Below are 20,465 nucleotides of genomic sequence, written 5' to 3' on the forward strand. Positions count from 1 at the left end.
CGACACCAACTTGTGGATATTCATGCTGTTCGCGACAATGCGGCTGTCATCAGACGCATTGCTGGACGGGGTCTGAGACATAGAAAGGGACCGGGCCCAGGCCCTCGGGAACATCATCTGAAGACATTCCAGCATCACAAATATGCGGAGCAGAAGCTTCAAGCACGCCACAACAGGCCACACGATGAATGCCTAGACCTTCGTGACTTCCTAGTCGTTACCAGAGGTTGCCGCCGGCGCGGTGGCCGAGTAGGGCTCTCGGGGAATATACCATCTCTTTGATTGGAAAGGGACAGAGCCCTAAAACCCCAAGACCGATCGAGATAGGCGACGAGATCCGGGCGCAACGCCCTGTCGACCGGTGCGTTGGGCAGGGGATGTAGCATTCGAAGCTATTGACTTAAGCCATCGTAAATGAGATTGGGGAAAAGCCTTTCGTCGACATTCACAAACCTCCTCTCATTGAAGTTACAGGCTATAAGCATAGTGTGGAGAATATGTTCGCGGCTTCCCAGTGCCAGATTCTTCCGCAAGTTCCCCCGCGCTCGGGATGCCCGTCCCGTCCATGGGAAGGCATGGTCCAGTAGTTTGAGCGTGGCAAGGATGCCGCTGGTTTGAGGTTACGACGGATCGCTGGATTCACCCAAGATTTGCGATGTGATGGTTGGCGTCGAGATTGGTTCGGCGACTAGAGTCAATGCAAAGCAGGAGAGAAAATCTTGTTGGATAGACGAGCGCGATATATCTGACCTGTAGTAAGAATATACCGGGCGATGCCTGTGTCAAGTTAAAGATGCATGGCGTCACTGCAGACGGGGAGCCGTGAGGTCGGGAGAATGATGGGAGAGACGCGTAGGCGCGCAACAGAGTGGCACCGGGAGTGGGAGTGCTGAGGTGCCATTGGCATCCCATCTTCCGAGTCGTTCTCTCATTCTGGCTCCTATCGGCCTAGGCGCGTTACAGGCAAATTCAGCCCAGGGTGAAATGCAACACAGTGCATCCGAGGAATGGCATAGCTGAAGAAAGGCTGGAGGCGCAACCCCGTAATATATTGTCATGAGATGGACGCGCCGATATTCGTGCTCGACTAAGGAGTACCAACATTCCAGAAACCGCGAGGAATTTGGCAAGTTTGGGTCGGTTGTTCGACCGCTGATTCAGTACGGCGTTCTGGTGGCCCGCCCGCATCCAACGGTCTGGGAGTCCACATGGATGCCTTGATAATAGGCCGCTAGAACTTGAGAGGAGCCCCAGGGTCGAGTGAGACTGTCCCTTGAAATCGGAGGAAAGCTTCAGATCATTGCCAAAGTAGGCCACTAGATGAGGAGTCCGAGGCCAATATCTCCACAGCTACAAATCCATCAGCGAGGTTGTGATGAAGCTTAACCGTGGTGGGATGGGTTCGTCTTAAATGGAGATTCGACGGCCTTCTGCTCGATCAGTAGCAGATTCCCGCGGTGCGTCCACAAATGGAACGAGAGGCGGTCGAGATGTCCTTGGAGGGTAGCCAGGCAGGTCAGGGTTCTGCATGCGGAAGGCTGATGAATTGCCGAGATTTGCGTGAATGTCCCAAGACTCCACCACCGTGCGAGTGCGGTTTTCTCTCGAAGGTGCCCGTGCCCGTGCTTGCCCCGTACGGTCGTACCTGTGCAAGCCGTTGGACCTGCGAAGGGACTTGGAAGGAAGGAGGAAGCAGAGAGTTGTTTGTACCTGGCACCTGCTTCCTTTTTTCCAAATTTGTTTACGGATACTTTGGAATTCGCACCTTCCCATCGTAACCGAAGGTACCTAAGCACCTACGGTAGAAGGCGCTGGGGCCGGGACTACCTACCCATTTCTTTCCTTGACGCAGCTCCGCTTCTCGTGCACCAACTTCCATGCCAAGCCCACTTCCACTTGCTGGCCAATGCTTGGGAGGAACCGGGGGCCCCAGTGTCTTAAGGGTAAGTTCATTCTTCGGGTCCAATCATCCTGGCAGTTTCAACTCTCATGCCAGGCACCGCAAGCACCTGCAGGAAAGCAATCGCAGAAAAGGAACCACGCTTGACTCAACAGGGGGTAACTTAGTGCGTCCAGTTCAGCAACGCCAGGAACACTGCGAGGTGCGAACGACGAATTACATACGAACCCATGGAAGCAGCGCTGTTGACGCTTCGCATTGGTGCTTCCGACTGGACAGCCCAGGCCCCAAGGAAGAAGCAAGGCCCCATGGAAGTTTCCGACTGCTAACGCTGCTGGGAATGGAAGAGAAAGGAACGAGACCCGCACACGACCGCCCACGCCGCCATCGAGACCCCCCATGTGCAGCGATACTGCTCTAGCAAGCCACCGCGGGCTAGGGTCGAAGCGGCCGGTCCAGGGGGCAGACCAACTGCGAACCAGGTTGTGAACTTGCGCGAGCATTGGTCTCCTTCTCTGTCGGAGCAAGAGATTTGAAAATTTTACGAACGGAAGGGCTGCTGGACATGGGGAATGCCTGTTCCCTGTCTTAGCTATTTCGCGAATTAAGAGACGCGGGAAGAAGATGATGACTTGACCAGAAGCGAGACATCAGGCAACGGGGCCAGACCAGGATGCTCTAATACTGCGTACCTTACACTACCTTACTGTGTATGAAGAGATGGACAGACATAATGAGCATCGGATGCCACGCGACATCTGCAGTTGACGGCCCAGAGAAGCCCCTTTGACGGGCATTGCTCTTCCTGTCAGTGTCACTTGCGCGTCTACGGATGCTAATTATTCTGTATCGTTACTTTGTAGACTACGAACAAACCCACGGGCTCTCCGTACCACGCACTTGGTCCTCACTCAGTCAGCTCGCCGATCAACAAGCCAAGACCGTTCTCGGCAGCTGGCTACTGCAGCACAAGTACGAATACATTATTACTTTTCCCTTCCGGCTCGGCCCAGGCTTCGCCCATCCGCTCTCGTGTCATTCCCACACCCGTTCACTTCCAAAGAAAAAAGACCTTAGTCGATACTCCGTACTCCAAGGTACACATTTCAGCTGCGGCAGAGTGTACTTGTACTCTTGTTGTGTGTAAACTTCAACAGACGCAGCACAATTGCTACAACTGAGCAAGTACCTTACATTGGATTGGACGCATCAACTGCCGCCTCAGGTCTCGAGCCCTCCTGCGATCCTGCTCTGTTCGACTTGTACTGCGTACCTGCTCTCTACTCCGTACTCCGTACGCATATGTACGCATACTCGATCCCTGGGCCGCTCATCTCCCGCAGCCTGTCATCTTATCTTGCTTGCACCGCCAACGCAGATCAGTGAAGGGGAAACGAACGGCAACCACGAGGCATTCACCAGGTCCATCTTCCGTCTTTCACCTACACTTCCACTCGTTTTGTACGAATACTTGTGCTTTGCTCCTCCTGCGCCTGCTGCACCTCAGCGAGAGACAGGGCAAGCACTAGAACACCCGCTGCATGTCTCACAAACATCAGCTCAGTCTCATTGGTCGACTTTCTCGATAATTTCAAACATCCTGCGGGACCCCCCCATCGCTTTCGCGCCCCAAAACCACCAGCTGCAACCCCTTAAACTTGGGGCCTGTCGCGACACAGCTGTGCATCATCACCCAACACGTTGCAAGAGGAGGAAAAGAAGGGGAAGAACAGCCGGATTCGCTTACAACGGACGCCGTTTGCTCTTGCATCCCGATTTCTTTCTTCGATCGACGATAGACCGGCATTTCGACTTCCTCGTTCCGGCCACCTACCCCGAACACGGCGGCTTGTTTGCTACCTATGCGCTTGCATGCGACGAACGACGTCTCTATTCCCGCAAACGGACTCCCACTTGCTGCTACGCTTTCTACACTCAGCGCCCGCAAAAGCCACCACGCAATCTCGCATATCTACGGCGGTGCCCCAAGCAAATCGACTCTTGACGACTTCTCCGGCGTTTCTCGACAAACCTGCACTTTTGCCTCGAACCCCGCCAAAACTTCCGCGACTTGCTTGTAGCTCGTCTAGCTTCATCTGATCTGATCGTGAACCAGACAACCAGCTCGACCCTGGAAACCAACTCTTAATCCATCCGAATCACGACCGGACGGGCCACGGGCCAAGCAGCGTGGGCAGCGTTTTTGACTTTGCCCGAAACTTTGCCCAGATGCCTTCGTCCTGACTGTTGCTTATTGTTTACAAAGAGTGGCTGTCCATTGAGGTTCTCTTGCGCCTCTGAAGGTTTACCGGTTAATTGCAGCTAGCCCCGTTGGGAACCGACTCGCTTTGTGTCGCTAGACTCCACGGCCGCTGCAACGACAATCAACGTCTTGCAGCTTAAATCATACAACGCGCAGGAGGCTGCACAAACGCAACCTGAGTCGTTTGCAACCGATTCTGCCATCAAAAACAATGGCAACTCAGACTTTAAATGCCCACGCGGGCCATGCTCACTCGAGCTCCACCTCATCGTACCCCCCGCGGCCTGCTTCTCCTACATTGACGAATCCCGACATGATTCTACCCGATTACGATCGCTCGCCCTCTCCCGACCGGTCCCATTCTCCGTTAACAATGTGGAAGAATTCGCATGCTGTCGATATGAACATGCAGTTCCAATTCCCTCCAAGCGCCTACATCGCCGGGCCCATCACTCCTACGACACCAATAATCTACGGCAATGGAACTATGCTGTCCGATATTGGTGAGGTCACTGAGGCCGAGAGCACACCTGGTAGAAGATCACGCCCGACTTCGGTGATCTGGTCCAGACCCAACAATCGAAGCGGCGACGATTCACGACAGCCACAGTCACCCACTAAGATGCTCGAGAGCTTGAAGAAGCGGGCGGCTCAAGCGACGCGTTCGCGCCGGTCTTCCGTAGAGTCCACAAGCACCATCACCACCACTCAAGACCAAAATGCCATGTTCGCAGACTTCGACGATACCGTAAGCGTCGACGACAGCAACTTCCAGGGCGATGATGAAGAGAGTGTGGCAGAATCATATGCGGAAGATGCATCTGTGCATCAAGCACATGCCATACATCAACCACCCAGGGAATCCCTCGACGACCCCAATAGGTACTCGACCGCACTCATCAGCCGACGAGCAGAGCAGATTCTGGCGAATGCCAAGCGGAGGCTGACGGTAAGTTCTGACCCCGCTGAGACAGTAAAGAAGGCAGGCTGACATCTCCAGACCATGGAAGGCAACTTATCGAGAGCGCGAAGCTCTTTGAGTATCTCAACTCCTTCAATGTCTTCGTTTGACGGGAATAACTCGACCCCGTCTCCCACGATTTTGCGCCCTGCCTCATCCGCAGCTTCGCCAACCTCTATTCACGGGCACGCAAGGATGTTGAGTGATACGTCTCTCAATTACGACGCAGCTAACAACGGCACTATCCCAAGAAGGTCCGCCAGCGCCATGGGAGCGGCTGGAGGCTATCGACAACCGTATTCTATACGTAAGAACGTCCATGATGCTACGTTGGAGCGCCTAAACTCTGGAGGGGAAGCCCAATCTCGATACAAGGCAGCACAGGAGATAGGTCTCGAACCTCTTGGCGAGGATGAAGTCGCGCAAGAGTTCCACTCAGGAAGCGATAGCACTAAGCGTGAAAGCTTGCTGAGCCCGGCACTCAGCTCCTCGAGCCGCGATCGGCCATTGGTGCGTTCGGCGTCGGTAGCGCAGATGCGCGACTTAAAGGGTCAGGTACAAGACCTGAAAGGCAAGATCTCGTCCTTGAGAGAGCAGGCGCGCGCGGACACAATGCGACGGCGCAGTCTCCAAAGCTTACGAACGCCAAGCCCCTTTACTCATGCGCAGGTCGATCAGTGGTACGCCAAATCGCAAGAGGAGCAATCGCCACCCTTGACTGCTACGTCGGACAAGAACCCATGGAACGCCGACGCAGTCAGTGTCGACGGGCTGGTCCAAGAGCGGGGATTCCCATCAGACGTACTAGTCGAACTCCAGGAGCCTTCGATCATGGAAGACAACGAGTCCATTGTAGACGAGTACGATGCAGCCCAAGAAGCCATCCGACAAGAAGAGAGACAAAAGGCCCTTGACGCTATGGAGGCAAACAAGGGCCAGGATGACGCAGTTGACGATGACGATGACATCTCTGACATGCATACTGAAGATGGTTTTGAAGACAGCGTGCAGGTCCAGGAGGAAGATGGATACGACAGCGAGAGTGGTGACTCCCTTTACCACGATACAGTCCAGACTTTCATGTCCCACGAAGATCGAGAAGACGCTTTCGATTACGAACACTTCTTCCTCCACAGCGCACTAGGCAACCTGAGCCAACAGCGTCGGGGCAGCGTCAGTTCCGAAAGCTCCGTCGAGACAACTCGTGGACCGATGACATCGGATGAGTCGATTCGACCGAGATCGCACCATCGAAGAGGCAGCGGCGACACTACTTCAACGATCGAGTCTTTTGCTACGGCTCGCTCGGGGAGAGGCAGCAGAATCAGCACAAACGACGTGAACGATGACTTGAGACATGGTATTCTCACCCCGCCAAGCGTCAGCCCGATCAGTGAGCACACTGAGAGCCCTCCTACTGCCAAGCGGTCAACGATCGGTAGCACCATGGGCGGCGAGGACGTTTTGGAGGAACTGAGAACACGCGCGCGGGCTGGCTCCACGGTCTACCGTCGACCGATGAGCACTCAAGCAACGATGGGTCACCGTCCGTCGACTGCGTCCTTCGACTCAACGGGTACCAACCGAAGCTTCCCGTTGGTGGGCAAGGCGCGCGTTAGCGTTGGTGTCCTTACGCCCCAGGGTTCTCCCGAGCTGGAGCTGAAGACGATTTCTGACGCTCTCATGAGCGAAACCGCTAGCATTTGTGACAAAGAGAGTATGCATACACCTGATCAGCGCGCACCCATGGAAGCACTGGCCAAGGAGGACCAGATCCTTGTCGAACGCTTCGTTGCCAGCCTCGGCAGGTGTGTGCTCGCCATGAGCGAGGCTGGTAAGGCGTCTTCGGAGAGTCGGATGTATAGAAGACGCATTGATGCGGCTCGCCGAATCTTGGAGGGTATGGGCGAAACTTCATAATGGTTCCATTGTTCTTTTCACTGCGATGATCTGTTGAATCCGTGAGAGTCTCAACAGTGGTAGGGGCTATGCTGCATGGCGCAGTGACGGCAACAGCTCAAGGATACCAGCATTGGTGCCCAAAAACGAATAACTGATAATGTCAAATGAAAAGTGGGAGGCTGCGATTGAGGGGGGAAACGGAGCTAGGCGGAAGAAGCTTGTTATTTTCCACGCAACCCACATCGGTTGACGATTCATTTCCTATTTCGACTTCGATACCCTTCTTGTACGTTTTTACAGCTACGTACCAGCTGTTACTTTTCTCTTCTTGTATCTCGTCTATTCATTTGCTCAAGAGCTGCTCACCTTTCCTTTGTCCAAAGAAGACTCGACGTCTTAAGCGTTTTGTTGAGAATACCAGTGCTGGGAACATGTATTATGTGAAGAGAGAGCTGGACGGTTTCTGATTACCATTCGAGTCTTTAGCCTAGTTCAAGAATACTATGCAATATCCTTCATCGCCACGCCTTCTGAATATTGTTCTTTCCTTAACACGAACAGTAGCATTGTCATGCAGGAATTGCTCTAAACACTCACCATTTTCGTACATATGGGATAGTCTAGACTTCTGACTGACCAGGAACGTTGTCCCAGAGTCGAGGCTGGTGTGTTACCCAGGATTGGAGCTCGAGGCGGAGGGACTCGGGACCTCGTACTTGGACCTCGTACTTTCCTGTCATGATTGGTTTCTTCTGTTTCTTCATTATCTCTCGAAGTACGTTGCCGTTCATATAGATGCTCCATTATTAACTTGTGGATTCAGAAGAATACTAAGAATTTCTAAGCCTTGTCTAAAAAGATACCAGTGGCTGGTGTCCCAGTCTCGATGTCATTGTGTCGGTGCCAAGTGGGTGACAAAATCGATTTCCTGCTCTTCATCTTAACAAGTACCCCTTTCCCTACTCACATTATAACTACTACTTTTCTATATTAAAATCCTTTTAAGTATATACATAGAGGAATATACTCAAGTTAATGAATCTTAACACTCGTGATAATAGCAGTGGAACTACTTGTCGCAAGTGTCGAGCGGAAATTGATTTGGTCACCCACTTGGGTGCTTTGCCCTTCCCACATGCTTGGAGAACAACGAACGTCGCGAATTAGCGTGGTCCCTCCATCTTCCCCACTTGGAAATCAGCAGCACCAACAACAAATACACCTCGAGTGCACACCGCATTTGCTTGTGCTTGTGCTTGTGCCTTGTGCCTCGTGCTTGCTCTGCTTGCGCTCAAGGTTCCAAGGGTCCAACTCCACCTTCCTTCCTGGCCTATTTCCATTCCTTCCTCCACCCGCACAGGACCCTCTGCCACATCCTCACCGCAACCGTTTTTGTTTGTGTTATTATGATTGTCGGTTAGGTTTTGAGCGCAAAGAAGAAGAAGAACAACAAACTCACCCAGAGAATTTTTTTTCCTGCCTTTCTTTCGGGTATATCCCAGTGTCGGGCATCAAAAGACCCACGCTCATCTACAACGAAAAGTACGCACGCGCACGCGACCGGAAGCGAAAGACGAATAGCTGCACAAGCAGCAAGCGAGAAGCCGCAGAAAGACGTAGCAGGGAAGAAACAATACGTATCGAGACAAACATCTACGACTGCTCCATTCCCTCAGAGTACACCAAATCCCGAAAGAGCCCCGCGAAAGTCTCCAACAGAACTCACCGAGAAACAACAACCACCCAATATGGCCGAACCATCGATCACAAACTTCCTCCTCCGCTCTCTCCTCCCCCCCGACGCCGCCGACTTTATCCACAAAAATGCCCTCCACCCGTCCTCGCCCGTCCAGCAGCTAAAAGGCCACGCCTTGGCCGCCGCCTCTCGCGCCTTTGACGAGCTGTACCCGTACCTCGCGCCTGCCGTCGACGCGACGCTCGATTTCCTACACTCGTCGCCCGAGCTCGTGTCCTTTGCGGTGCTGCTCGCGCTGCTGGCTGCCACGGTGATTGTGCTCAACTGGATTCGGCGTGTCGTTGCGTTTTGGACGGCGCTGGTACTGCGGCTCGCGTTCTGGGGTGGTGTTGTTGTCGTTGTTGCGGCCGTGTGGCAGAGGGGCGTGTTCGAGACGGCGAGAGACGCTGTTGTTGTGGGCGGGAAAGTTGTCGGGTTTGCGGCTGCTGCGAAGGATGTGTGGGTGAGCGAGTATAGGAGATATGAGGAGGAAACCAAGGTGCAAGGCAACAAGTACCGATGAGAAAGGGACAGGTCTCATGGGGAACTCTTTTCGAAGAGTCGACAGATATCTGGAACGTCAACAAGCTTCCTTACCTACTGGATATACTCGGGGCCAAGGTTCCCGGCGTAAACACGATGAGAAGACACTTGGCTGAGCAAGTCTGGGGAAAGGGTCGCTGGGAATCGAATGGTGGAATATACCCCGGGGAAGGAAGACGTGGATTGCTTTTTTGGAGAAGGGGATACAATTTTACGAGGCATACGCAACAGGACTCGATGCTACATTCGTACCGTTTATCAAGAAGGCTCGAGGCCAGGAGAACGACTATAGTGCCATGGGAGGGATTGAAGAGACTGGACAAGCACCGTATATTTGAAGACTGAAGACAAAGCGCTCTGTCGCGGCTCTTGATCAGGCAGGCAAATGGTATACGGTACAGTGGTAGACAGAACAACGATGTCAAATGATGTTGTCGGACGATTATGAATGAGTCCATGGATTAAAATAAATACCAACGCCAACGCTATGCAACCTTCTATATCTCCCTACCCTATTGTTTTTTTCGTTAATATGCCATCCATGTTGAGCGCGCCCGACACAACCCACAGCCAAGTGAGATCCGTGCATTCACGAGCACTGAACAGGGGGAAAACCGCCCCTTCTGGCATTCCATGTCAACGCATTTTCGAGCTTTAATCGTCTTGCGGTTCGTCAAACTCCTCGTCCTTGAGCTCCTTTGGCTCCTGCGCCTCGTGGTACTGGATGATATCATCCACGTAGCTCAGGATCGCGCCGACGCTGTCCTCGTCCGTGTTATCCAGCTTGAGGTAGTTGACCATACTGAAGCTCTCAATCAGGCCCGCGACGGCGCGGTTGAGCCTCTGGAAGCTCCGACCGCGCATGACGAGGTCGCGGTCGTGCACCTCGCCGCGGCCGTCGTCGGGCTCGCCGCCCGCGGCGGCGATGGAGATGGGGTCGTCGTCGAGGAGGCCCGTGTCGGGGGTAAGGAAGCGCTTGAGGTCCTTTTTACGGACCTGGTCCTTGACGAGGTCCATTTTGGAGAGGACGTTGATGTGGGGGATCTCGAGCATGATCATGGCGGACATGGCCGACAGGGTGCCGGCGAAGAATTTGGCGCGGTCGACGACGAAGGTGGCTTCGAGGAGGTAGGCGGCGCAGAGGCGGATGTCGAGGCTGCCCGGCTGGGAGAGGAAGCGGGCGAGGGCGGGCAGGATGGGGATGTGGGTGTAGAGCTCGATCTGGCCCGGCATGTCAAAGATGATGAGGTACTCCTCTGTGAGGTTGTCGAGGGCCTCTGTGAGGAAGTCGAGGTTCTCCATGAGGAACTCGAAGCAGTAGATGAGGCCGCCGTTGGGGCCGAGGCCGACCTCTTCCATGGCGTCGTGGAGGGAGATGAGGTCTTTGATGTCGAGGTCGGGCGCGTGCTCGAAGGACTCGGCGGCCGGGTCGAGGTTGACGTAGAAGGCGGAGCGGCGGTTGAGGTTCAGATGGGTGATGAGGGAGGCGCAGAAGGTGGACTGCCGGAGGCGGAGGGGATGTTAGCTTTTCGGATGGCATCTTTGAGGGGGTGTAAGCCGGCGCTCCGGCCGGCGTAACGGGGACGAAGAGATGGGACGGCGGTCCTGGATGCCGCGCGGAGACCGGGTAACGGAGCGGAAGAAGGGTTTTGGGTTTTGGAGTGCTGACCTTGCCGGCTCCGGCCGGGCCCATGACCATGACGCCGTACTTGGACATGATGGCGTGGGGGAGGGAGAATACGATGGGCGGCTCGTTTCGTGGGTTGAGACTTGCGGGCAGATATGTAAGGGCAGAGCTAAGCAAGAGGCTGTGTAGGTATGTGTGTGTTTCCTCCTGATCGAGTGCCTGAGTCTGGGTATCGTGTGGCAGAGTAGTAGCGGCGGGAGCGTCAGCGGTTCGGGTAGGTGGTAGGTGGTAGATGGTGGTGGTGGTGGCCTTGGATCGGCAGAGTCACTTGTCGCAGACTTTTTGGGCAGAGGAATGGACGTTTGCCTATGGAAATTTACCCCGCCATGCAGGAACGGGCGCGCGTCAAGGGTCGCGGTTGATCAGCAGCGCCTGTCTTTGCGCGCCACTTTAGGATCCAGACAAAAAGAGTGTCCGTACCGACAGGTACCTTATTAGTAAGATATCAGAGAGGCTACACTTTGACTCTTTGGGTGAGAGTGATGTCACTCTGGCACTGGATGCGCTGAGCAACGTGACGCGGTGAAGAAAAATTGGATGCGACAAGGTTGCACTGTGATATCAGCGCCGGTGCCGGGGGCTGAATGGAGGATGGCAAGCGACGAGAAGAAAAAAAAAATAAAAAAATTTGCTTCGCGGCGGCGATAGCTTGCGATAAGAGACAACAGGATGCCAGCTCGAATGAGATGGCCCCCCCTCCCCTTCCACCTTCCCATGGAGCAATTTGCTCCAACAGTGAGAACAATGACGGGCGGCTTGCTGCGGAATTACGGGCCAATGCCGCTCGCACGTGTAGAGCGCGGGAGGGGCATATTCTCACCAGGCCCGTTAGAGATGTTATACAGCGTAGCTCCTAGTTGGGATTAGCCTGTTTCGGCGGGGGTTTCTCACTTGTCTCCAGAGGTATTGGAGGGGTGGCTTCGCAGTCATGTTCGGAATGCGAGTCCTCGCAGGAGGGATACGCCGAGGGAGTCACTGCTGTGAAGGACACATTCAGATATCCATGGGAAGAATGGAGGATGGGAATGTCGCCGAGAAGTGTGCGCGTGCCGTTGACATTCCGAATTTTGAACAGGGGGCCATATTGCCCAGTCTCGAACAACTCGCGTGTCTTATCCAGGAAGAAAGGGACGCCTCGTGGAATGTCATTAACTTAACAATGCATTGGTAGGAGAGACAGAACTAGAAGAGTCTCAAAGGAGACAATCTCAGGTCAGCAGCAAAGTTCCCGTTGAGAGTTTCAGCTCCCGTGCTTGACTACAGCAATTGCGCGATGCCATCCAGCTTTTTATGTCCCGTACTTTGCTTACCTAAGGTACACACAATAGAAGTTACCTTAATACCTTAGTTTGTGAGGCGAGGATAAGGTTCTTAACACCATCGGGCTTGTGCTGGCCTTGGCCAAGAGGGAAGAAAAGGACTAGGGAAAAAATGGGAAGGACGAAACAGAAGGAAGCCCGAGCTCCCTCGGGGAACGATCACCGCTGCTCTCGTTGAGGTGCGCATCCTGGCGACTGTGTAAATCCGAGCTTTTACTCCCTTCCAGAATCCACGGTTCCGTGGGATGCCCGCTATCTTGTTGAACCGCAACTCACCGACCAAGAGGTGGCCGTAGCGGTACACGGAAGTGCTGTAATGTGGCCTGAAGAGTGTTTTGGTACGGCACGTACGGTGCCTTTTCTGCTAATGGGAGCGTGCCTGACTGACACAGGTCACAGATATGCTGCGAAAGGTGAAGGCGGTCAAGGGAGAGAAGTCGTGAGGATGGCGCAATCTGGAGAATTTTGGACCCTCCCCCTCGACAGGGCTGGTACATAGGGATGGAGGGGTCGACCGGTGAATATACTTTCCCACCACAGTAATTTACTATGCTCGTGTGGGTACCTTCCCTGCCGTCCGGCCCTCGGCCAATGTCTCCCACGAATAGTGCCTCAAATCCGCTTGAGCTTATGGCAAGGTACGGTACGGAGCAAAAGGTACATCCAGATACAGAGGAGCAGCAAGCAGGAGCAAGAGGAGCAAGTGAGGAGCGAGAATTTCTTCCCAACCGGCCACCATCCCAAGTCCCAAGTCGGGTCCCAGAGTCCCCATCCCCAGGTCGCGCGCTCGTCTTGTGTTTCTTTTAAAACCCGAATGGCCACATCTTCCTCTTCCTCCTCTCGCACTTCTTTCCTCCTTCTACATCCACAAGCCTCACCTTCCTCCGTGTCCCTTCTCCATCTCAAAAGGTATGCAATTGACTTTGCGTTGAGCTTCCCTTCCCCTCCATGCAGACCCAGAGAAAAGAGGACAAACCGCTGACCCATTGAATCCAGAAGTAGCTTTTACCCGTTGCTGTCTTCATAGCCCCTCGGAACCCCGCGTCGGTATTTTTTCACCGCACCGAGCTCCTCAAAACTTTTTTTTCTCTTCTTCACATCTTTTCACATACACACTTCCCACACATATCTATCCAAGATGTCTGCTACCAACGGTGTCAACGGCAACGGCATTGCCAGCCGCAAGCACTTCAACGAGGGCAACTTCCTCTTCACCGTAAGCAAACCCTTTTGGTCGCTAATTGCCGACAAGCCCCTCAGGCCGAATACCCATGCTAACTCCCGAGACAGTCCGAGTCTGTCGGTGAGGGTCACCCCGACAAGATCGCCGATCAGGTCTCCGATGCCATCCTCGACGCCTGCCTGAGAGAGGACCCCCTCTCCAAGGTCGCTTGCGAGACCGCCACCAAGACCGGTATGATCATGGTCTTCGGTGAGATCACCACCAAGGCCAAGCTCGACTACCAGAAGGTTGTCCGTGACGCCGTCAAGGACATCGGCTACGATGACTCCGCCAAGGGCTTCGACTACAAGACCCTTAACCTGCTCGTCGCCATTGAGCAGCAGTCCCCCGATATCGCCCAGGGTCTCCACTACGAGAAGGCCCTCGAGCAGCTCGGTGCCGGTGACCAGGGTATCATGTTCGGATACGCCACCGACGAGACCCCTGAGCTCTTCCCCCTCACCCTTCTCTTCGCCCACAAGCTCAACGCTGCCATGTCTGCTGCCCGCCGTGACGGCACCCTCCCCTGGCTCCGCCCCGACACCAAGACCCAGGTCACCATCGAGTACAAGCACGACAACGGTGCCGTTGTTCCCCTGCGCGTCGACACCATTGTCGTCTCTGCCCAGCACGCTGAGGACATCACCACCGAGCAGCTCCGCAAGGAGATCAAGGAGAAGATCATCAAGAAGGTCATCCCCGAGAAGTACCTTGACGACAAGACCGTCTACCACGTGAGTCCAACCACATTGCACTACTTTCTGGCTACCTGACTAACATCCATCAGATCCAACCCTCAGGCCTCTTCATCATCGGTGGCCCCCAGGGTGACGCCGGTCTGACCGGTCGCAAGATCATTGTCGACACCTACGGTGGCTGGGGTGCCCACGGTGGTGGTGCCTTCTCCGGCAAGGATTTCTCCAAGGTCGATCGTTCCGCTGCCTACGTCGGTCGCTGGATCGCCAAGTCCCTGGTCAACGCCGGCCTTGCCCGCCGTGCCCTCGTCCAGCTTTCCTACGCCATTGGTGTCGCTGAGCCCCTTTCCATCTACGTCGACACCTACGGCACCTCCGACAAGACCTCCGATGAGCTCGTCAAGATCATCCGCGACAACTTCGACCTCCGCCCCGGTGTCATTGTCCGCGAGCTCAGCCTGGACCGCCCCATCTACCTCCAGACCGCCAAGAACGGTCACTTCGGTACCAACCAGACCTTCACCTGGGAGCAGCCTAAGACTCTCAAGTTCTAAGTCAAATAGTACTGGACCGAGCAGGATTTCTTCAACAAGCTTCCTGCATTGCAACGACCTAGACGTTTATAATAATTTTGATATTCATGCGGACAGGCACTCAAACATGGCGTACGGTTCTCAACGAATCCCGGTTACCAGCCTTTTCGGGTAAAGGCAGCAATAACAACCTCAAGACACGAGGGCGTGGTCTTTTGGTAGGATCGTTTTTTCATTTTATGTCAAACGGTGTTAAAAACAATCGGAACAAGGGAGCGGTGGCGTCTTTCAACAAAGACACAAAGCGGGTTACACAGGAACAAATCCTGAAGCGATTTTTTTCGTTTTCTTTTTTCCAAAGTCACAAAAAGAGCAATGCATTATGAGAAAGATACCCTTCGGATTGTTCGAAAGGGGAACAAAGCATCTACAACGGCGTTAACGGGGAAACAAAAGAACTTCAACATCTTTTCTTTCCTGGTTTTCTAGCCGACCATCTCTTGCGCGGTTGAGGGTGGCAGAGGCGAATAGCCGGGGGAGACAGGCCTCAGAGGTTTCCATCTTTGGGCATGGTGAATGATGTGGGCTTGGAGATAGCTCATGATTTGTAGACAGGTAGACCATTTGGCTACTGGCAATAGAGATGAGGATCTCACGAACTTGACTTTCTGAGACATGCAACTGTGAACCAATGACGCGAGCCTGACACGACTACCTGGCACCTAGTAGCACCTTTATCAAGCTTCACCGCCTGAATTCCACGACGTGTCTCGGGACGTCCCCTTGCAGTTCTGGAAGGAACCTAGTCTCAGCACGGCCAGGCAAATCCTAGACATGTTTCTCAACAGCATGAAGCGGATCGCACGCCATACGTCGGTTGACAGACTGAACGCTACACTGCCCGCCCGCAACTGACTGTCTCCATGTTCGGATAAGGAGGAGAAAATGGCTTTTGGCCAGTAGACTCAAAGTCAGACTTTCGGCATGCAGGACGGAAAGTCTAATTCGGAGTATGCCCTTTCGACAAAGTTTCCGCCGGTGGGAGGGCCGCCAAACTTGACGTGTCACAAAATAATAACGGGCAAAAAGTTTCGCAGCGTCAACTGTCATGAGAGTCCTCCGAGTTCGTCGTCGTCGCCCTCACGGGATTTGGCGAAAATTGGATCCTTGATATAGCCCTTTCTCGCTACTGCCGTCACACAACGTCCGCCGGGCTCAGTGGAGCAGCTCACTCCGAGCAAGACGATCCACACGGAAGGGTGGCCGAGTTGGTTAAGTCAAACCCCCCACTTCCTGGCACCCCCCTGTTTCTGGCACCCACAAAAACGATGGGATCACAACCCAACCTCCTCATTACTATTAACTATTGATCCTCAACCACACCCACTACAATACAACTGCCAGCCTCACTAGGGCATTCAGAGTCGCTGGATTCAGCCGTAATAACCTCCTTTTCACCCGCTTCGATTTGAGCCCGATGGATATCCCTGATGTTCGCAAACTTCGTGTTGGGATCGATCTGAACAGTCTTCCTCTTCCTAACTGCAGCGTTGGTAACTTGAGCCCTCAGGTGAGCCAGCTGCTGCTGGGCAGCTGCCAGTTGCCAGGCCTGCTCTGTGAAGCCTTTTTTCACCTTCCTGAACAGCAGCCGTTGAGTGCTGGTATCATTGTCGAGTTGGGTGTATAAGTGCAGTTGACCGCTGAGCTCTGCCAGCTTCCTGGGTGTCGACCAGACCACTGCAGAGGAAGCAGAATCCCATGGCTCAACAGGGGTAGTTTGTTGACCATTATGGCATCGCTTTTTGCCCCGACTGGTTGGTTTGGGTGTGGTGGGCTTAGAAAGGCTCAGGTAATACCATAGGGTTCATCAGGGCTTAACCATCGCTACAGGGTGTAGACCAGTCCACTTCCAACCACTTCTGATGTTCGAGACTGATAGACCAGCAAGTCGAGCCTTCTGGTAACAGTCCAGGAAGTTCCTTTTACCTATAATGGTAGAGTCGTTCCATTGAGACAAGTAACCGAGCTCCTTCCGATAGGCTGACTTAACAGGGCTGAAGACAGACTGGTCAAGTGGCTGGAGGACATGAGAGGAGTGTGGTAAGAACAGTAAATGGATATTGTTAATATAGCAATTCCACATGAAGTCTGTCGTCGTATGACTCCCATGCCCATCCACAATCAACAGTCGAGCCTCGCCCTCAGCCTCGGGCATAGTCTGTGGGATAAACACCTTCTCTAACCATTCAATGGCAGTTAAGTCTGTAGTCCAGCCATTATCTGTTGCTGTAAACTCCCACCCATCGTATGGAACCAGATGTAATGGAAACCACTGTTGTTGGACCGTCTTCCTTGAAAATGATAAGAGGACGAAGTGCCCTACCCAAGGCTGAGATACACTCAATGATAGAGACCCATGCCCTCGACCCAGGTTGTTTCTTGCGAACAGACGTCGTCTCAGCCATGCCCAGCACTAACCCATTAGCTCCTGACCCTCGAGGATGCCAGTCTCATCCATATTATATCTGTTGGCTGGTTTGATGTCCTTGATCTCAGGGATAGCAAGGAACTTAAACCAGTTCCTAATGACCTCAGTAGATGCCCCATTAACGCGTCTAGAATCGATGGAACGACTTCTCTGAACCTTAATGATAGGGTTCCTTCTCACGAAGGCATAGATCCAGCCTTTTCCTAATGGTTTGGTATCCCCAGCAGCAGCCAGAACTCGCTCTGCGAATTCCTTCACCTGTTGGTGCGTTGGTGCGAGGCCCAGCGAAGCCTGAATGCGAACCCATTGTGCCAGCTTACTCTCCTGGTCAGGAGACAGCCTCTGCCAGTCAGCAAAGCCACTTTCCTAGTCTGACCACCTTGGAGACGTAGTTGGAGGGTTGATCGTGGTATCGTAGTTGGAGGGTTGATCGTGGTATCCCATACTCCAATGAGGCTCTCTTTGACTCTTGCCGTTTGAGATGTCCTCGAGAGCCTGACGAAGCTGATCTTCGGTATATTGAGGCATTAGATATAGAAGAAGGTATGTGCAAAAAATGAGCCCATTTGGACTCGAATTGAAAATGTTGTGATAAAAGGAGGTTGGGGGTGGGCATTGCGTTGTGGTGGATTTTCGCGTTTTTGTGGGTGCCAGAAACAGGGGGGTGCCGGGAAGTGGGGGGTTTGACTTATGGCGCCAGGTTAAGGTCAGCTTAACATCTGTTTCCTGGTGGGGCAACCCGCGCGAGTTCGAGTCTCGTCCCTTTCAATTTTTGTGGTTTTGGGGTGATATTTGTATGAGGATGAGTGGGATTTCATATTTTTATGCCGTGGTGGTCTCGTGTGCGTCTTATATGTACTGAAATCTTGATCAGTGAGTGATTGCTGGGGAGTTTGGCGTGTTCCGTATCTAGCTATGTCTTCTGGACTTTGGCAATGGAGCCACTTCGTCCCAATGACCAAGCGATCCATTTCCAAGTATAGATGACTATATTTTGAAACTGCCAATGCCTTATTGTATGAGTTGTCGTTTCTTAGGTAGTCCCATACTCCTTGGGGGGAGTACTTATCCTTTTCATACACTTCCAATTTCTATGAGACAAATAGATGTTGGCCAATATTTCAGTTGCGAATGGTTGCGGCCCTCGTCAAGATCCAGCCGCCCTTTTGCGCCTATGCGTGATGTTCTGCGACCAAGTACAAATACTCCAAATCCTTTTTGTGTCACTTTCTCCAGTACCTTGATGTGTTTACGAGAAATCCTTATTATAACATCATCTGTCTCCCTTTCCTCCGAACAAACGTACCGTATCAGTCAACGCCCCTGGATCTAAATAAAGACTTGAATAGACCTCCACCTCCGGAGACCGTCACACAAAACTCCGGGCCGCAAACACGGGAACCACGGGAAATGTGGACAGTCTTCCGACCGATAAATACGTCCCCGGGCCCCATCGCGGTCCGTGAAGTTCGGGAGCACTGTTCAGTATCAAGGTTGCGGCCCGGTGTCTCTTCCCGAAGTTGACGACTCTCCGGGGGTGTTTGCGTTGCGCAAGGTGCGGTGAGACTGAGAGAATGAGGGTGTTTTCAGCTCCATAAAGCTCAAAGAGACAACTTTGGTATTGCTAATGCGGTCAAGTGATCAACGTAATCAACAATTTGCTTTAATTCTGGATATCTCCATTCTCACCATCGACTGAATGGTGGCTGCTGCCATCAGCTGACGCTCGAAATAACCCGTACTCCCTGGAGTTACCTCACACGAACATGTTACACAAAAGTCACGACAATAGGGCTGAAGCAGACCCCGACCTGGCCGAACAGAATCTTTCCCTCTTTACGCTTCCCGATCGGGACAGTCGTATCGACTAAAGTTGCAGTAGGATGGTACTCCGTGTGTAACCCAAAACCCCCAAAACACTCGATCTTGTCTCCTTGTCGTTTCCTCCTACAATTGACTTGGATGAGCTTGCTCCTCTGAGGCTTCGTGACACAGACACGTAGTAGCGTGCATTACGATGGGATCCCCATCTGGAGGGAAGCATGGGGAGTGGTTCGAGCAAATGGGGAAACGAGGGTGAGAGAGGGAAAGAAAGAGAAGAGAAAGGGCTGGTGCTGGGATGGGGGGGAACGTAGGTTTTGGGCTTGACCTGGAAAGATTAGGTCAAACCATCCCAGCGGTAACCAACCAGAGACGAGGGGAACCAGCTCCGTCTCAACGATGATTTGTGTATGCGTTGTACGCTTTGAGCCAGACGTATGTCTACGGCTGAATCGCACTGGAGAGATGGCCTGTTTGTGGAAAGCGACCTCAAAACACTTTTGGCTTTCATAGTGGGTATGCTGAATGCCGCAAGCGGATCCACGCCGGCACATTGAGATTGCTGTTGTTGTCCATGTCTCTTGGTGGGCTAATTAATGCCTGTCCACTGGAGTAGCAACTGAAGCATCTGTGGGTAGGCGGTTCAGCGGGAGAAAGAAAAACAACAGCATAGAAGCCGTACTCTACTCATGAACATGTGCGCTTGTCCGCGATTACAGTAGTAGCCTAGCTCCGCCAAGCAAACCAAGTTGGATCAAGTTTGGGAACTTGCCATGGCTTTTTTGGGGGTTGGTCGGCACTATGCCGAGTAAGTCGAACGGCATCAGAAATGTGCAGTTGGAACTAGTTCGTGATCGCCACGTTACGTGCAGGTATGTTGGCGTTTCATGGGTCGGCATCTGATGGCAGCTTATCGTGGGGCTAGAGCTGTGGAGTGGTGACTTAATCACACCGAGCCAAGTGACGAGGCGTACACCGGTCTACGGGAACCCGGCCAAGGGGAAATCATGGACTTAGAATCGGTGATCAGGGTGGGAATGCCAAACGTGGCACGTTACCTGAAGAGCCCGGTGGCTGGTGGATAGTTGATGACCCGGTATGAGTGAGTCCATGACTGATCCGTCAGTCCTTTGATCTCATTCTAGAATATGCATTTAATATCGCTGATTAGCTTGAAGTCAGAGCAGTTCATGGCATGTTAATTTGCGAGGAGTCCAACGAACACATAACCCTTCCCGTTGGCATGCAGATGCAGTCGGCATGCTACGTTGTGTCATCATAAGCCAACATCACAAGCCAACGTATTCGTGATGGAATGACGAAGATCATTCTCTGGCGATATGGCAACCATTTTCAAACACCGTTGAGGGATTTGATCTTCCTTACGGCCGAGTGT

The 20,465-nt window shown here is 53.1% G+C and overlaps 4 protein-coding genes across 4 annotated transcripts; 3 read left to right on the forward strand and 1 right to left on the reverse strand.

The window, feature by feature from the left end:
• Nucleotides 1–3,356: 3,356 nt before the first annotated feature.
• On the forward strand, nt 3,357–7,551 carry HER10_EVM0009766 (uncharacterized protein). Its single transcript, XM_035479242.1, has 2 exons — nt 3,357–5,112; nt 5,164–7,551. The coding sequence occupies exons 1-2, from the start codon at nt 4,375–4,377 to the stop codon at nt 7,042–7,044; spliced, it is 2,619 nt and encodes an 872-aa protein (XP_035330908.1). The 5' UTR covers nt 3,357–4,374; the 3' UTR covers nt 7,045–7,551.
• A 749-nt stretch (nt 7,552–8,300) lies between these two features.
• HER10_EVM0011453 (uncharacterized protein) lies at nt 8,301–9,788 on the forward strand. Its single transcript, XM_035480886.1, has one exon. It carries the CDS (start codon nt 8,775–8,777, stop codon nt 9,282–9,284), a length of 510 nt encoding a protein of 169 aa, XP_035331000.1. The 5' UTR covers nt 8,301–8,774; the 3' UTR covers nt 9,285–9,788.
• A 170-nt stretch (nt 9,789–9,958) lies between these two features.
• On the reverse strand, nt 9,959–11,398 carry HER10_EVM0001608 (uncharacterized protein; the record flags this gene model as incomplete). The annotated part of the gene is made up of 2 exons (XM_035471352.1): nt 10,974–11,398; nt 9,959–10,804 (listed from the first exon to the last, which is right to left on the reverse strand). Exons 1-2 carry the CDS (start codon nt 11,019–11,021, stop codon nt 9,959–9,961), a joined length of 894 nt encoding a protein of 297 aa, XP_035330438.1. The 5' UTR covers nt 11,022–11,398.
• A 1,651-nt stretch (nt 11,399–13,049) lies between these two features.
• HER10_EVM0011135 (methionine adenosyltransferase) lies at nt 13,050–15,419 on the forward strand. The gene is made up of 3 exons (XM_035480573.1): nt 13,050–13,526; nt 13,601–14,266; nt 14,320–15,419. Exons 1-3 carry the CDS (start codon nt 13,449–13,451, stop codon nt 14,779–14,781), a joined length of 1,206 nt encoding a protein of 401 aa, XP_035330982.1. The 5' UTR covers nt 13,050–13,448; the 3' UTR covers nt 14,782–15,419.
• Nucleotides 15,420–20,465: the final 5,046 nt, after the last annotated feature.

Source organism: Colletotrichum scovillei (genome assembly GCF_011075155.1).
Source record: "Colletotrichum scovillei strain TJNH1 chromosome Unknown Contig00008, whole genome shotgun sequence".
Taxonomy (NCBI): domain Eukaryota; kingdom Fungi; phylum Ascomycota; class Sordariomycetes; order Glomerellales; family Glomerellaceae; genus Colletotrichum; species Colletotrichum scovillei.